General features: G+C 40.9%; 1 protein-coding gene across 1 annotated transcript in view; it reads right to left on the bottom strand.

Moving 5' to 3' along the window:
* LOC136131774 (dimethylaniline monooxygenase [N-oxide-forming] 2-like) overlaps positions 1-18,048 on the bottom strand; it is a 58,623-nt gene that overhangs the window by 533 nt on the left and 40,042 nt on the right. Inside the window, 4 exon segments of the mRNA XM_065888548.1 lie at positions 569-641; positions 2,719-3,074; positions 4,686-4,885; positions 8,960-9,102. Coding sequence (XP_065744620.1) covers positions 569-641; positions 2,719-3,074; positions 4,686-4,885; positions 8,960-9,102 — 772 coding nt within the window.

The raw sequence follows: 18,048 nt of genomic DNA, 5'->3' as shown, positions 1-18,048 counted from the left end.
ACACAGATGAAAGCATAGCTCAGTGTTTTGCCCAGAAGAGACACAATATTTGCTTGTTAAATTATTAAAGTACCTTGCACTCTGACTAGCATATAGTAGATGAATTAGAATTTGAATGTGAGATAACCTCTACACTATAAGGCCCCCAAGTCTACTTTCCAATGTACTTGATCTCTATTGAACTCCATTCCACTTCATCACAAAATGTAAATCCTTGACCTTCACTTCACACCAACTCCTTTTAATTTGCTTTGATGGGAGTTCCTCCAGCTAACTTTCCAGAGATACTTAGGCTACTGTCACCACCACTGCCCCCATCCCACTTCCTCTTTACCACAGAGTGTGAGAGGATACAGAATCTAACATGGGCAATATATAAAACAAATAAATTTAGGTCAAGGATAAATGTTCTTGTTTGGTGAAATTACTATTTTTAAGTAGTTGGATCTTAAAGTAGTATGTATAAGAATTTGCTTTTTTAGAAGCAGCTAGGTGGTTCTTGTGAGTAGTTAGATCCCTATACTTGGAGAAACACTGTTCTATGTAAAGAATTTTAAAAAATTCTTACAAGTCAACTCTTTTTTTATTCCTCTTGATAATGTCTGCCATCATAGTTCTCTCCGAGGGCAAAGTACACAAGCCTAGAGAATAAAAGGTTGGTTGAGTAGTGGGTTTGATTCAATTTCATTGCTTTATCTAGATGATTGATGATTCCTACAATCAATTGATTCCTACAATTAAATTTTGGCCATTTACCCATGAGATATCGGTCAGCGCTGCTATGTTGTTGAACTCCAGGGTGCGCCACACACATTGAGTTCTATGTAATGTTGCCCAGGGATCACCAGGCTACAGCGTGGACTCTGGGGTGGGAGTGGGGGGTTAGAGAAGAAGGTGGAGAGGGAAGGTGAGCCTGAGAAGTTGGGAAGCCGTGCCAGATGGCTTGAGCTCCATTCTGAAAGTGGTGGGAAGCCATGGGGGACAAGATGAGATTCGCCTTTTGGAAAGATTCTTTGAGGTGCTGAATTCTGGGAAATGGGCTCCCGGCAGGTCAGTTTAAAGGCAGCAAGACAAGAGGCTGTTGAAGAAAACCAGGTGAGGGAAGGGGTGGCACAAACTGAGGTAGGGCAGTGGGGAGAGAGAAAGATTGATGTCAGTTATCACTGTGTGCTTGTGATTCCGTCCCCTGTCACAGGTGTCCCTGGAACTTCAGACATGCTGAAGAATGGTGAGCTTCCCTGGATATGGCTAGTCATCAGACATCTCAGATTCAATGAGTCCAAAACTGAGCTCATCACTGAAGTCCTACTGCTCAGACTTGCATCCTCTACCACACGCTCCCTCTAGCCCCAGCACTGCTCCTCACCCAGTTTCCACCACCTGAGGTCCACCTTGATCAAGTCACCCTTGATTCTGCTCTTTTCCTAGAATTTTTCTACATGGAGCCAAGCATTACGTCCCGCTGGTTTGATTCTTAACTAGCTATCTTCTCCACTTTGTCTCTTTGCCTGGCTGAGGTTGTATCACATTTTAGTATAGACGATTACAGTAGCCTTCTCACTGGTCTTTGAGACTCTATTCCTTTCGCCTTTCAAATCTGTCTTTCACACTAATGTTGAAATAATCTATCAAAAGTGAAAATCTGATAATGTCTGGTCCTTGCTTAACCTTTCATTGGGTCTTCTGGCAGAAGAGCTTTCTTAAATGGAGACACTAGGTCCTCAGGCCAGGGTCCCTAAGAGTCCCTCAGATGGTTTTTATGTGTAGCTAAATTTGGGAAGAGCTGATATACATTTTATATTCAAGCTCCTTAGCATGTCTTAAAAGGTTCCTGTGTCTTGGTCCCTTCCTCCCTAAGAATAATCTCTCACCCCTCTCTGCCTCACACCTCATGTTCTAGGAATTTCAAGTATCTTGTAATAATTCCTCATCTGCATCACACCTCTGTGCTCTGATTCCCTTTTCTGCACCTGGGAAACCCAGTTATCTAGGGAGTTTTCCTTGACCACATGCCCTTCCTTTATCCAAACTCTGCTGTCGCTAAGCACCCTTTCTCTTTTTCCAGACACTCCATGCAGTCCTCTGACAAAGCACATGTCTTATTATCTTAAAATGACCCATTTAAATTTCTCTGTATCCTACCAAGTTCCAGCACAGGGCTAAGTATTCAATAAGATTTTGTTGAGCTGAATTGAGCCCTGGATCAGGGAGATAGTAACAGCCTTCTGAGAAGTACAAAGTGCTACACAATGCTCAGAGAGAAATATTTTAATAATTTTATAGCTTTGTAGGGATCTGTGAGGTTGAGCTGCTTAGGTATTAAGAGTTAATTTGGAGTTAAGTATGGAGTAGGCCCTAGGTCTCTTGATTTGCACATATTCTGAGAAATTTATAAACATAGGTAAAACTAGGAGTCATAGATGTCTTCCTTCCTTCTGTTCTCTCATTAGTCCAAGAAAAAATAATATTTACTTAACATTATGCCAACTGAAATTCTCTGAATTTTCTAATATTTTAAAGGAATGATTGCAGATATTTATTATTATCGTATCCCAGTATTGGTTATTTTGTGAATTTTCTAACTTTTTAGGATGTCAGTTTTGTGAGAGCAGCCAAGGTTGGCAACCTTCTTGTTGGCAACCTCCTTTTCTAAACTTGTTATTTAGCAAAATCCACCAGGTGTGAAACACTCAGCCATTCACTTGCCCACTCACTTACCTTTGAAAACTCTTATTACCCAACGAGCTTGAAGTTCAACAGTTGGGAAAATTGAACCTAGAGGCTGGATAAGACCAATGCATGCAAGGGTTGACTTCTCCAGGTGAGGAGGGAACATGTATTTGTACAGCAAGACCATATTATTGTCTACTTTAACAAGTGGATCTTCAAGGAAGGGAAAAGAGAAAGTATATCCTATGGCAAAGACAATGATGTCAATGTCCTCCTCCATTGTTCCATCCTCAAAGATGGCAGAAGTTTCTGTGAGCTCTTTCACTCTTGATTTCACCTTGATGGCTCCATAGAGTATATGACTTGGAAGATCATCACTTAGTATTGGCTATTTCATAAGGTATCTGAAACATGCAGAAGAAAACACTCAGAAAGAGTATTTCTTTTCTTTTTTCTTAATTTTTTATTTATTTTATTTTAATTTTAATTTTTGGCTGTGTTGGGTCTCCGTTGCTGTGCGCGGGCCTTCTCTAGTTGCGGTGAGCCGGGGCTTCTCTTCGTTGCAGTGTACGGGCTTCTCATTGTTGTGGCTTCTCTTGTTGCAGAGCACGGGCTCTAGGCGCGCAGGCTTCAGTAGTTGTGGCACGTGGGCTCAGTAGTTGTGGCTTGCGGGCTCTAGAGCTCAGGCTCAGTAGTTGTGGCGCATGGGCTGAGTTGCTCCGCGGCATGTGGGATCTTCCCGGGCCAGGGCTTGAATCCGTGTCCCTTGCATTGGCAGGCGGATTCTTAACCACTGTGCCACCAGGGAAGCCCCAGAAAGAGTATTTAATGAGGGGTTTTGAACTCTCTTGATATTTTATGGGCTTGGCTCTGGGAATAAAGAGGTTTTTCAAATATCCATAAAACTTTCTAACTTGACTAGTTGGGCTACCCCAAGCCTTACTCTCTGACTTTATTATCATGTCACATATCTCTTCCGTCAACAAATAAGCAAAAACATGTAGATGATGTGGGCAAAACACATTTCAAAAAAGGAGGCATTCCTAAGGCCTTAGACAAAATGCCAGTGCCTGTGGTCAGTTCCTGAGCATTCCAGTTGTTATTATCCCATTGGTAATTTCTGTTGTTTTATGTTATCTACCTTTAATTATCTTGATGTTCCATTTAATTTCTATCTGATCATAAGTAAGTAAGGAAAACTTAGTTAAATTCCCATTAGTTTTGAAACTTATTAAGGGATTAGTGTGAAAATTAATGCATAGAATCAAGTTTGGGGATATTTCTTGATCCCAAATATACGTGGAGTCTCTGTATGTATGTGATAGCATGAATAGTGGAGCAAAGTCTGGCTGTATTTCTGGAATTTCCTTTTTTGTAGATTTGAGAACCATTTTGTTAAAAAAATAAGGATACATGGTACATGTATCAGATCTCAGAAGATAGCAGCCACGTTGCATTTGTTGAAAGATTGCAAACCTCTTCTGTTTTTTTTTTTAAGGGAAGGAGCCTGTTATCAAATAAAGAAAAATAAACATCCATATTTTTTGCTTGTGTTTATGATCAGTGATGTATAACAGATTAACAGGCAGTGAGTATGTTCTCGAAAGCTACCCACAGGAAGAACCCTTGTGGTGTACAGAGTTAGCAAAGTATGAATTAACAGATGTAGAATTTGGATCAGTTTTCCCACCCACCCTCTGAAAGGAAGGTCACAATCTCTTAAAACAGCCTTTTCCAATGTTGGACAGCTCTGGGTATTAGGAAGTCCTTCCCATGATCCTAGTTCTACTTTCTGGAGCAGCTCATAATATTTATACTTCATCTTCTTAAATATTTACTTTTTAAAAGGCATACAGAACAAATTTGGAATTCAAAATCCAGGAGCTACATGATACCCATATTGTTAGGTTGTAGTTTGAACTACCATGTTAGCAATTTAGCTCTTTGCAAAAAGAAACCCCTCTGACATCCTTGATTACCAATGAGTATACCATAAAAAAGCAAAGTAACTCTACTTGTTTTGAGGCATAAGTCCATAATTTTCATGGTTGAATCACCGATTCATCTGTTGTTCCATCACCCATTTTACAACTCTTCGTGGCAGGACATTTCGGAGCATGGAGCTAAAACGGGTGTGGAACACCATGTCCCAGGGATAGCCATCTTCAGAGATACGGCACATGACCCAGGAACCGTGTCTGGTGCTGATAAACACCTGGTGAGCAAAATAGGATGCAGTTCAAACTAGGGCATCATCTCTTTTGGGAGGAACCCACTGTGTAGATAATACATGACATGTATGGCCCCAGAATTTGCTGAAATGCTTTGTTTTAAAGATGATTGACCTCAAAGTGAAGTACCTTCCAGTTTTCACTGCTCTGGGGCAGCTTTATCATACATGTGGGAACGAGTAGTACTTATGCTGATAGAGGAAGACTACCATAGTCTTGAGAACTTCATGGAAATATGAGAAAATCTTTGGGCTAAACCAATCATAAAACCCACAAATTTTTGCCATGTTTGAAGTTGTGGTTCAATGCTCCTTCCCTCCTCTTCCCTTTTCCATCCACCACAAGTTGTTTTTATAGGGAAGGTATACAATTATAATCCTAGGAAATGTATGATTACAGCCTAATGTCTAGATAGGCACAAATATATGGATCTGTATATCCCCAGAGAGGGAATAACAAGGGAAATCAGCTTCTTCCCATACTTGAAAGAACATTGTTATATATTTTAAAAGTTAAAAATTCTGAACTTATACTGTGATTTCCGTTCTCTTCAAGTGCACTTCTGAATCCCCTCTCATATGTACTCTTTTTTTTAAAAAAAAATGTAGCATTATTTTATTAACTACTGCATAAATTCTAAAAGCATATATGTTATGATTCCTTCCATCAGTTTCTAGATCTTGATTGAGTTACCAGATTTTTAACTTTGAATTTATTTTAAAAATTCAGAGTTTAAAAATCTAACATTTACTATTCATAGATATTACTTTACATGGAAGTTAATATAGGAGGTAATCAGTTATACATATATATATATATATATATATTCTTTTTCAGATTCTTTTTCCATATAGGTTATTACAGAGTATTGAGTGGAGTTAGTTCCCTGTGCTATACAGTAGTTCCTTGTTGATTACCTATTTTATATATACTAGTGTGTATATGTCAGATGTATTCTTTACCTTGTATACTTATATTTCCCTAGTTTTCAAGGTGTGCATTTATATCTCTTTTCAAATATATATTTTACTTTGTTTACTGTTACTCCGCCATTGACCAAATGCATATTTGACTTGCGTCTTAAAATTTTATATGACAGTACTTTTACATGCCAGAACTCTATGAGTTCTGCTGTACAAGGCTGTCCTTGATAAACACATAAGATTCACTTACAAGGAAACTGATTCACTTAGGAGTTTAAGATCATGGATTCTAGATCTAGGACTCTGGATCCAGACTGCCTGGGTTTGACTCTCAGCCCCACTACTTACAAACTGTGTTGCCTTGGGTGAGTTACTTCAACCTCTCTGTGCCTCCATTTCTCTCTCTCTTTAAAATAGTACCTGCTTCATAGAATTATTGTGCAGATTAAATGAGATAATATATGTCAAGTACTGAAAATATTGCCTGGCAAGTGATAAGTACTGATAGGTATTATTATTTTGTAAAGGTAGCCTGGAGGAGAGGAGTTTCATATAGTGCCACATATCTGGAGTGAGCCAGAATTTGGAGACAAGTTCTGCTGGGGCCTCAACTCCTTAGCTTGTGAAGTAGCACTTACATAAAATGGTATAATGGTGTTGAATTGTTGGTCTGTGAGTGGTAATACCCTTATATCCTGATTTTCTCCTGCTGTTTCCCTTTTGTTGACTTGGCACTACTTTGGTTAGGTATTAGATAATATACTTCAAATATTTCCATGAATGTCTCTTTCCATTACTTATTGTCTGCCCTTCTTCCTTAGGGTCAATCCATGTTTCATACTGAAAGCTCTGCCTATTTTATTTATTCTCTTTCTGCTGTCACCATCTTTACAGCGGGGAGTCTAATCTGGCTAGCTGTACTAGCTGCAACAGTGTGATATGTCTCAGGATTTAGGATCAGGCTTCTTTCCCTGAGATGCATACTTCAGGCCAAGGGTCAGAGATCTGGTTTTTGGTGAGAAAGTGTGTGGATGGCTCAGCACCATCCCATAGTATTTTGAGTGGTGCTTTTGGACTGTGGTAGAGCATGCCATATACTTGTGAACATGAACCTCCTTTAACAGAAGCAGGGCACACTCAGGACTAAGGTGAGTTTAGCCTATAATTTTAAGCTTTGCAGATGCACCTGGTTCTATCCCTTACATACATAGCTCCTATGTATCTCTTCTCACAGAAGGGTTGAGAGTGCATTACTCTGTGTAAGACATTTCATCATAATTATCAATTATGTTATTAATCCAATAAATATTGAAAAGACATCCTATTTAAAGATTAATGAGGTGAAAGGCACACAAATATAGCAAAGGTGGTTTCTTAATATTGAATCTGGCATGACTGACAGGCTTTTACATGGCAAGGCCCATATAAGGAAATAGACTCTTGCAATCTAAGATTTGATATCTTTGGATCATCTGTTCTAAGTCCAAATCACTGACCTGTAACATGTAGTGGTCTAGTACAGAGCTTTCCTTGGTTGACAGCTAAGTCAGCTCCTTTTATCATACTCTCTTCCTCAAGCTTGGCAGGCATTCCCAACAGGAAAGAGACTGGACCTTTTGCCTCCCTACCTGAGTTGGCTCTTCTCCAAGACTTTACAGTTACTGCCTCCTCACTTGTTCTTCACACTGAGGTCTTTTTTTTTTTTTTTTTTAACATCTTTACTGGAGTATAATTGCTTTACAGTGTTGCGTTAGTTTCTGCTGTATAACAAAGTGAATCAGCTATACATATACATATATCCCTGTATCTTCTCCCTCTTGTGTCTCCCTCTCACCCTCCCTAACCCACCCCTCTAGGTGGTCACAAAGCACTGAGCTGATCTCCCTGTGCTATGCAGCTGCTTCCCACTAGCTATCTGTTTCATATTTGGTAGTGTATATATGTCCATGCCACTCTCTCACTTTGTCCCAGCTTACCCTTCCCACTCCCCGTGTCCTCAAGTCCATTCTCTACGTCTGCATCTTTATTCCTGTCTCCTGCCCCTAGGTTCTTCAGAACCACGTTTTTTTTTTTTTTTTAGATTCTATATATATGTGTTAGCATACGGTATTTGTTTTTCTCTTTCTGACTTACTTCACTCTGTATGACAACTCTAGGTCCAGCCACCTCACACTGAGGTCTTAAAAGCTTTGAAAAGTGAAAAGTGGTTTCTTTTCACAAAAAAGGTGAGGACCTCCTGGGTCTAGTAAATCTCTTTCTGGTGTTAGTGACCTGCTCATCCCCAGGGTGGTAATTCTGACAGGTCCCAGTGGAACCCCCTTTCATCAACCTGCTGGGGAGGCACTATGTTCTTTTATCACATTTGCTACTGGGCATCTTGAGCCCTGACAGTGTGAGTCTCAGGACTGGACATTTTTGCTGGTTGTAGACATGGCTACTGCAACTCCTGTGTAGCCAGAAGTTGCTGGGCTACATCAGAGTGATAGGGCCCTGTTGAGAGGGGATGCTTTGGGGAGAGGAACCTTAGCTATTTTCCCATCTTTGCCTAGCTCTGTCCTTGTAAAAGGGTTTTATTTTCTGCTATTCCCAACCACCTCTGTCAGCATTATCTGTACCTTGTAATGTTTGACTCTGGAAGCTAAGCTGTGTCATTCCTGAGCAGGTGCAAAGATAACAGTGGTTGGAAGGCCTCAGGGAGCACCTAAATATCTGTGATTATGGTTGGGAGTCTGTCTGTTTAATCTTTCCTTTAATGATTCTTGGAAGCTAAGGATTATTTACATTTCAAATAGAATTCAAATATGCACTAAATTTCTAAAAGGCACTCCTCCAAAGATGAACAGGTCAACTCATAAAGCCCCCTGGGTAGAAAGAAGGCCTCCTGTGCTGAAAGTCATCTGATCCAAACTTAAGTGAGGGAACCATAGCCCACAGAAGTAAAATGACTGCCTCTAGGTTACAAGGCTGATTAGTGGCAAAGGTGGGAGATAAACTCTGGCTTCTTGATTTCCAGATTTTCTATGATACCACACTGGGCAACCAAACAACAAATCAGTTAATGAGTAATGGAGCCTTAGTTACATGGCTGGGATTTTCCTCTCCTCCACCGTACAAGGTAATCAGGGAACATCTTACCTGAGCAGCCTTCTTACTCAACTCAACTGCAATATCTGAGGCTGAGTTTCCTATTCCAATCACCAAAATGCGTTTTCTTTCAAATCCCTCTGGGTGCTTGTATTGGTGGCTATGGAAATACTGGCCTTTGAACTTCTGAATACCTTTAGGGGGAAGAAAAGAGAAATCCATGAACTATGTCAAGTTAAGTTCAATAAAACTGCACCATCAGCTTTTCCTTTCTGGGGAAAATCATTTGTTTTGTCTCTTTCCCTCTTAGGTATGTTACAGTATCAAGGCCAATTGGCAAACTCAAAGTATGAACCACGTAAGAAATGTTAGGTTAAGCATATGGTACAGGACCAAAAGAGTTGATTTCAGAGGCTGCAGCTTAGATATTTATTAGAGAACAATTTTTTTTATTTTAGCAGCAAAGACATCTTTATAGTTTGTTTCTTTTTATCTTTATTAGAGTATAATTGCTTTACAATGGTGTCTTAGTTTCTGCTTTATAACAAAGTGAATCAGTTATACATATACATATGTTCCCATATTTCTTCCCTCTTGCGTCTCCCTCCCTCCCACCCTCCCTATCCCACCCCTCCAGGTGGTCACAAAGCACCGAGCTGATCTCCCTGTGCTATGCGGCTGCTTCCCACTTGCTATCTACCTTACATTTGGTAGTGTATATATGTCCATGCCTCTCTCTCACTTTGTCACAGCTTACCCTTCCACCTCCCCATAGCCTCAAGTCCATTCTCTAGTAGGTCTGTGTCTTTATTCCCATCTTACCCCTAGGTTCATCATGACTTTTTTTCCCTTAAATTCCATATATATGTGTTAGCATACAGTATTTGTCTTACTCTTTCTGACTTACTTCACTCTGTATGACAGACTCTAGGTGTATCCACCTCATTACAAATAGCTCAATTTCATTTCTTTTTATGGCTGAGTAATATTCCATTGTATATACGTGCCACATCTTCTTTATCCAGTCATCTGATGATGGACACTTAGGTTGTTTCCATCTCCAGGCTATTGTAAATAGAGCTGCAATGAACATTTTGGTACATGACTGTTTTTGAATTATGGTTTTCTCAGGGTATATGCCAAGTAGTGGGATTGCTGGGTCATATGGTAGTTCTATTTGTAGTTTTTTAACGAACCTCCATACTCTTCTCCATAGTGGCTGTACCAATTTACATTCCCACCAGCAGTGCAAGAGTGTTCCCTTTTCTCCACATCCTCTCCAGCAATTATTGTTTCCAGATTTTTTGATGATGGCCATTCTGACTGGTGTGGGATGATATCTCGTTGTAGTTTTGATTTGCATTTCTCTAATGATTAATGATGTTGAGCATTCTTTCATGTGTTTGTTGGCAGTGTGTATATCTTCTTTGAAGAAATGTCTATTTAGGTCTTCTGCCCATTTTTGGATTGGGTTGTTTGTTTTTTTGTTATTGAGCTGCATGAGCTGCTTATAAATTTTGGAGATTAATCCTTTGTCAGTTGCTTCATTTGCAAATATTTTCTCCCATTCTGAGGGTTGTCTTTTGGTCTTGTTTATGGTTTCCTTTGCTGTGCAAAAGCTTTGAAGTTTCATTAGGTCCCATTTGTTGATTTTTGTTTTTATTTCCATTTCTGTAGGAGGTGGGTCAAAAAGGATCTTGCTGTGATTTATGTCATAGAGTATTCTGCCTATGTTTTCCTCTAAGAGTTTGATAATTTCTGGCCTTACATTTAGGTCTTTAATCCATTTTGAGCTTATTTTTGTGTATGGTGTTAGGGAGTGATCTAATCTCATACTTTTACATGTACCTGTCCAGTTTTCCCAGCACGACTTATTGAAGAGGCTGTCCTTTCTCCACTGTACATTCCTGCCTCCTTTATCAAAGATAAGGTGACCATATGTGCGTGGGTTTATCTCTGGGCTTTCTATCCTGTTCCATTGATGTACCTTTCTGTTTTTGTGCCAGTACCAATTTGTCTTGATTACTGTAGCCTTGTAGTATAGTCTGAAGTCAGGGAGCCTGATTCCTCCAGCTCCATTTTTCGTTCTCAAGATTGCTTTGGCTATTCGGGGTCTTTTGTGTTTCCATACAAATTGTGAAATTTTTTGTTCTAGTTCTGTGAAAAATGCCAGTGGTAGTTTGATAGGGATTGCATTGAATCTGTAGATGGCTTTGGGTAGTAGAGTCATTTTCACAATGTTGATTCTTCCAATCCAAGAACATGGTATATCTCTCCATCTATTTGTATCATCTTTAATTTCTTTCATCAGTGTCTTATAATTTTCTGCATACAGGTCTTTTGTCTCCTTAGGTAGGTTTATTCCTAGATATTTTATTCTTTTTGTTGCAGTGGTAAATGGGAGTGTTTTCTTGAATTCACTTTCAGATTTTTCATCATTAGTGTATAGGAATGCCAGAGATTTCTGTGCATTAATTTTGTATCCTGCTACTTTACCAAATTCATTGATTAGCTCTAGTAGTTTTCTGGTGGCATCTTTAGGATTCTCTATGTATAGTGTCATGTCATCTGCAAACAGTGACAGCTTTACTTCTTCTTTTCCGATTTGGATTCCGTTTATTTCCTTTTCTTCTCTGATTGCTGTGGCTAAAACTTCCAAAACTATGTTGAATAAGAGTGGTGAGAGTGGGCAACCTTGTCTTGTTCCTGATCTTACTGGAAATGCTTTCAGTTTTTCACCATTGAGGACGATGTTGGCTGTGGGTTTGTCATATATGGCCTTTATTATGTTGAGGAAAGTTCCCTCTATGCTTACCTTCTGCAAGGTTTTTATCATAAATGGGTGTTGAATTTTTTTGAATGCTTTCTCTGCATCTATTGAAATGATCATTTGGTTTTTCTCCTTCAGTTTGTTAATATGGTGTATCATATTGATTGATTTGCGTATATTGAAGAATCCTTGCATTCCTGAAATAAACCCCACTTGATCAATGTGCTGTTGGATTCTGTTTGCTAGTATTTTGTTGAGGATTTTTGCAGCTATGTTCATCAGTGATATTGGCCTGTAGTTTTCTTTCTTTGTGACATTCTTGTCTGGTTTTGGTATCAAGGTGATGGTGGCCTCGTAGAATGAGTTTGGGAGTGTTCCTCCCTCTGCTATATTTTGGAAGAGTTTGAGAAAGATAGGTGTTACCTCTTCTCTAAGTGTTTGATAGAATTCACCTGTGAAGCCATCTGGTCCTGGGCTTTTGTTTGTTGGAAGATTTTTAATCAGAGTTTCAATTTCAGTGCTTGTGATTGGTCTGTTCATATTTTCTATTTCTTCCTGATTCAGTCTTGGCAGGTTGTGCATTTCTAAGAATTTGTCCATTTCTTCCAGGTTGTCCATTTTATTGGCATAGAGTTGCTTGTAGTAATCTCTCATGATCTTTTGTATTTCTGCAGTGTCAGTTGTTACTTCCCCTTTTTCATTTCTAATTCGATTGATTTGAGTCTTCTCCCTTTTTTTCTTGATGAGTCTGGCTAATGGTTTATCAATTTTTTTATCTTCTCAAAGAACCAGCTTTTAGTTTTATTGATCTTTGCTATCGTTTTCTTCATTTCTTTTTCATTTATTTGTGATCTGATTTTTATGATTTCTTTCCTTCTGCTAACTTTGGGTTTTTTTAGTTCTTCTTTCTCTAATTGCTTGAGGTGGAAGGTTAGGTTGTTTATTGGAGATGTTTCCTGTTTCTTAAGGTAGGATTGTATTGCTATAAACTTCCCTCTTAGAACTGCTTTTGCTGCATCCCATAGGTTTTAGGTCATCGTGATTTCATTGTCATTTGTTTGTAGGTATTTTTTGATTTCCTCTTTGCTTTCTTCAGTGATCACTTCGTTATTAAGTAGTGTATTGTTTAGCCTCCATGTGTTTGTATTTTTTACAGATTTTTTTCCTGTAATTGATATCTAGTCTCATAGCATTGTGGTCGGAAAAGATACTTGATACAATTTCAATTTTCTTAAATTTACCAAGGCTTGATTTGTGACCCAAGATATGATCTATCCTGGAGAATGTTCCATGAGCACTTGAGAAAAATGTGTATTCTGTTGTTTTTGGATGGAATGTCGTATAAATATCAATTAAGTCCATCTTGTTTAATGTATCATTTAAAGCTTGTGTTTCCTTATTTATTTTCATTTTGGATGATCTGTCCATTGGTGAACGTGGGGTGTTAAAGTCCCCTACTATGAATGTGTTACTGTCAATTTCCCCTTTTATGGCTGTTAGTATTTGCTTTATGTATTGAGGTGCTCCTATGTTGGGTGCATAAATATTTACAATTGTTATGTCTTCTTCTTGGGTCGATCCCTTGATCATTATGTAGTGTCCTTCTTTGTCTCTTCTAATAGTCTTTATTTTAAAGTTTATTTTTTGTCTGATATGAGAATTGCTATTTCAGCTTTCTTTTGATTTCCATTTGCATGGAATATCTTTTTCCATCCCCTCACTTTCAGTCTGTATGTGTCTCTAGGTCTGAAGTGGGTCTCTTGTAGACAGCATATATATGGGTCTTGTTTTTGTATCCATTCAGCCAATCTGTGTCTTTTGGTGGGAGCATTTAGTCCATTTGCATTTAACGTAATTATCGATATGTATGTTCCTATTCCCATTTTCTCAATTGTTTTGTGTTTGTTATTGTAGGTCTTTTCCTTCTCTTGTGTTTCTTGCCTAGAGAAGTTCCTTTAGCATTTGTTGTAAAGCTGATTTGGTGGTGCTGAACTCTCTGAGCTTTTGCTTGTCTGTAAAGGTTTTAATTTCTCCATCAAATCTGAATGAAGTCCTTGCTGGGTAGGGTAAACTTTGTGGCAGGTTTTTCTCCTTCATCACTTTAAATATGTCCTGTCAGTCCTTTCTGTCTTGCAGGGTTTCTGCTGAAAGATCAGCTGTTAACCTTACGGGGATTCCCTTGTGTGTTATTTGTTGTTTTTTCCTTGCTGCTTTTAATATGTTTTCTTTGTATTTAATTTTTGACTGTTTGATTAATATGTGTCTTGGCGTATTTCTCCTTGGATTTATCCTGTATGGGACTCTCTGTGCTTCCTGGACTTGATTAACTATTTCCTTTCCCATATTAGGGAAGTTTTCAACTATAATCTTTTCAAATATTTTCTCCATCCCTTTCTTTTTCTCTTCTTCTTCTGGAACCCCTATAATTTGAATGTTGGTGCGTTTAATGTTGCCCCAGAGGTCTCTGAGACTGTCCTCAGTTCTTTTCATTCTTTTTTCTTTATTCTGCTCTGCAGTAGTTATTTCCACTATTTTAAATCCAGGTCACTTATCCGTTCTTCTGCCTCAGTTATTCTGCTATGGATCCCATCTAGAGTATTTTTAATTTCATTTATTGTGTTGTTCATCATTGTTTGTTTCCTCTTTAGTTCTTCTAGGTCCTTGTTAAATGTTTCTTGCATTTTGTGTATTCTATTTCCAGGATTTTGGATCATCTTTACTATCATTATTCTGATTTCTTTTTCAGGTAGACTGCCTATTTCCTCTTCATTTGTTAGGTCTGGTGGGTTTTTATCTTGCTCCTTCATCTGCTGTGTGTTTTTCTGTCTTCTCATTTTGCTTATCTTACTGTGTTTGGGGTCTGCTTTTTGCAGGCTACAGGTTCGTAGTTCCCGTTGTTTTTGGTGTGTGTCCCCAGTTGCTAAGGTTGGTTCAGTGGGTTGTGTAGGCTTCCTGGTGGAGGGGACTAGTGCCTGTGTTCTGGTGGATGAGGCTGGATCTTGTCTTTCTGGTGGGCAGGTCCACGTCTGGTGGTGTGTTTTGGGGTGTCTGTGGACTTATCATGATTTTAGGCAGCCTCTCTGCTAATGGGTGGGGTTGTGTTCCTGTCTTGCTAGTTGTTTGGCACAGGGTGTCCAGCACTGTAGCTTGCTGGTCGTTGAGTGAAGCTGGGTGTTGGTGTTGAGATGGAGATCTCTGGGAGATTTTCGCCATTTGATATTATGTGAAACTGGGAGGTCTCTTGTGGACCAGTGTCCTGAAGTTGGCTCTCCCCCCTCGGAGGCACAGCACTGACTCTTGGCTGCAGCACCAAGAGCCTTTCATCCACACGGCTCAGAATAAAAGGCAGAAAAAAAAGTAGAAAGAAAGAATTAGTAGAAGTAGAAAGAAAGAAAGAAAGAAAAAGAAAGAAAGAAAGGAAGAAGGAAGGGAGGGAGGGAGGGAGGAAAGAAGGAAGTAAGGAGGGAAGGAAGTAAGAAAAGAAAGAAGATAAAGTAAATAAAATAAAGATAAAATATAATAAAGTTAGTAGAATAAAAAATAATTATTACAAAAAAAAAACCAAAAACGGATAGAACCCTAGGACCAATGGTGGAAGCAAAGCTATACAGACAAAATCTCACACAGAAGCATACACATACACACTCACAAAAAGAGAAAAAGGGGAAAAAATCATAAATCTTGCTCTCAAAGTCCACCTCCTCAATTTGGGATGATTCGTTGTCTATTCATGTATTCCACAGATGCAGGGTACATCAAGTTGATTTTGGAGCTTTAATCCGCTGCTTCTGAGGCTGCTGGGAGAGATTTCCCTTTCTCTTGTTTGTTCGCACAGCTCCCCAGGTTCAGCTTTGGATTTGGCCCCGCCTCTGCGTTTAAGTCGCCAGAGGGCGTCTGTTCTTCGCTCAGACAGGACTGGGTTAAAGGAGCAGCTGCTTCGGGGACTCTGGCTCACTCAGGCCGGTGGGGGGGGGGGGGGGGGGGGGCGGGGCACGGAGTGCGGGGCGGGCCTGCGGCGGCAGAGGCCGACGTGACGTTGCAGCAGCCTGAGGCGCGCCGTGCGTTCTTCCGGGTAAGTTGTCCGTGGATCCCGGGAAGCGGGCAGTGGCGGGCTGCAGAGGCTCCCCCGGAAGGGGGCTGTGGATAGTGACCTGTGCTTGCACACAGGCTTCCTGGTGGCGGCAGCAGCAGCCTTAGCGTCTGATGCCCGTCTCTGGGGTCCGCGCTTTTAGCCGTGGCTCGCGCCCGTCTCTGGAGCTCCTTTAAGCAGCGCTCTTAGTCCCCTCTCCTCGTGCACCAGGAAACAAAGAGGGAAGAAAAAGTCTCTTGCCTCTTCGGCAGATCCAGACTTTTCCCCGGACTCTCTCCCGGCTATCCGTGGCGCACTAGCCCTCTGCAGGCTGTGTTCACGCCGCCAACCCCAGTCCTCTCCCGGCGCTCCGACCGAAGCCCGAGCCTCAGCTCCCAGCCCCGCCCGCCCCGGTGAGTGAGCAGACAAGCCTGTCGGTCTAGTGAGTGCCGCTCAGCACCGATCCTCTGTGCGGGAATTTCCCCGCTTTTCCCTCCGCACCCCTGTTGCTGTGCTCTCCTCCGCGGCTCCGAAGCTTCCCCCCTCCGCCACCCGCATTCTCCGCCCGTGAAGGGGCTTCCTAGTGTGTGGAAACCTTTCCTCCTTCACAGCTCCCTCCCACTGGTGCAGGTCCCGTCCCTATTCTTTTGTCTCTGTTTATTCTTTTCTCTTTTGCCCTACCCAGGTACGTGGGGGGTTTCTTGCCTTTTGGGAGGTCTGAGGTCTTTTGCCAGCGTTCAGTAGGTGTTCTGTAGGAGTTGTTCCATGTGTAGATGTATTTCTGGTGTATCTGTGGAGAGGAAGGTGATCTCCGCGGCTTACTCCTCCACCATCTTCCCCTCATCCGAAAACAGTTGGTTTTGATGAATAGAGCAGAGTCAGGTGTTGGTTTCCAGCTACCCATTATCCTATTTTGGACTGTACAATGATATTTTATTATCACATAGCATATATTCTTTTTATTTTTTTTGCGGTATGCGGGCCTCTCACTGTTGTGGCCTCTCCCGTTGCGGAGCACAGGCTCCGGACGCGCAGGCTCAGCGGCCATGGCTCACGGGCCCAGCTGCTCCGCGGCATGTGGAATCTTCCCAGACCGGGGCACGAACCTGTGTCCCCTGCATCGGCAGGCGGACTCTCAACCACTGCCCCACCAGGGAAGCCCTAGCATATATTCTTTTAAATGTTTCTTAAGCATATTATGAAGTACTATTATCGCAGTTGTGTAATAATTAGCATAACATTCATCATTCTTATTTTGCAAAAGCAAACAAAAACCAAAATAAGCTAAAAACAAGGCACATTATAAGGTGAAGGATAGTTTCCACCTTGCAGTAAATCAGCAACTTACTGGACAAGCCCTTTTGAAGATCAGCATCTCTTTGTCTTTTCCCAGGAAACATGACTTTGTTAAACTATTTGTGTTTGATGGTGTGTTGCTTGAAAGAGCCTTTAGATCATTAGTTCTCAAAGTGTGGTCCCTTGGCCAGCAGTTTCAGCATCACCTGGGAACTTGTTAGAGAGGCAAATTCTCAGCCTCATACTAGACCTAAAGAGTTGGAAATGCTAGGGGTGGAAACTAGCAAGTTGTGGTTTTAAAAGCCCTCCAGGTGATTCTGTTTGAGATTTCCACTGCGTTAGGTCAGTAAGCCTCAATCCCAGCTGAATATTGAAATCACCTGAGTAGCCCTTAATTGACTGAGGCCTACCCTAGACCAATTGAATCTTTGAAGGTCTTTAGAACTTTAAAAGCTCCTCAGATGGTTTGAATAATGTGGGGTTTGGACTGAATCACCGTATCCGATGTTTTCGTGAAGGCAGTGGGAAGGAGATACGCTCTCTGAGGGAAGGGCCTGGGAGGTACCATCTTCCCCTGTGCTCCCTGAAACATCACTGTCCTGTAGCAGCACTTATTTCCAGAAACTCTCCCCAGTAACCCTGGCTGTGGGCATGGCTCTGCAGAAGTCTCCAAAGATGTAGCAAAGTCACAGGTGTTTGGCAGGATAGAAAAAGGACAAGGTAAGCACATGGCTGAAAGGACCTCTCCAACAGAGAACCAATTTGGGTGAGAATTCTCTGAAATACTGAGTAATATTTAGTGACTTTAAGGGAGGCTGGCTGATAATGAAGACCCAAAGAGCTTAACAGAATCAGAGATGGTGTTTGGAGTCTCTCATCTTTCTAGTTTTATCCTGATCTTAATATTATGCGGAGTTGCAGTAGCTAGGTAATTTTGCCTGACAATCCAACCCGAATATAAAGTACCTGGACACCTACTCCGAAAAGCTGGGGATCTCCACAGGC

This window comes from Phocoena phocoena, chromosome 1 (genome assembly GCF_963924675.1).
Source record: "Phocoena phocoena chromosome 1, mPhoPho1.1, whole genome shotgun sequence".
Lineage (NCBI taxonomy): Eukaryota > Metazoa > Chordata > Mammalia > Artiodactyla > Phocoenidae > Phocoena > Phocoena phocoena.
The sequence above is the reverse complement of the archived record's forward strand: the minus strand, read 5'-3'. Positions and strand labels throughout refer to the sequence as shown.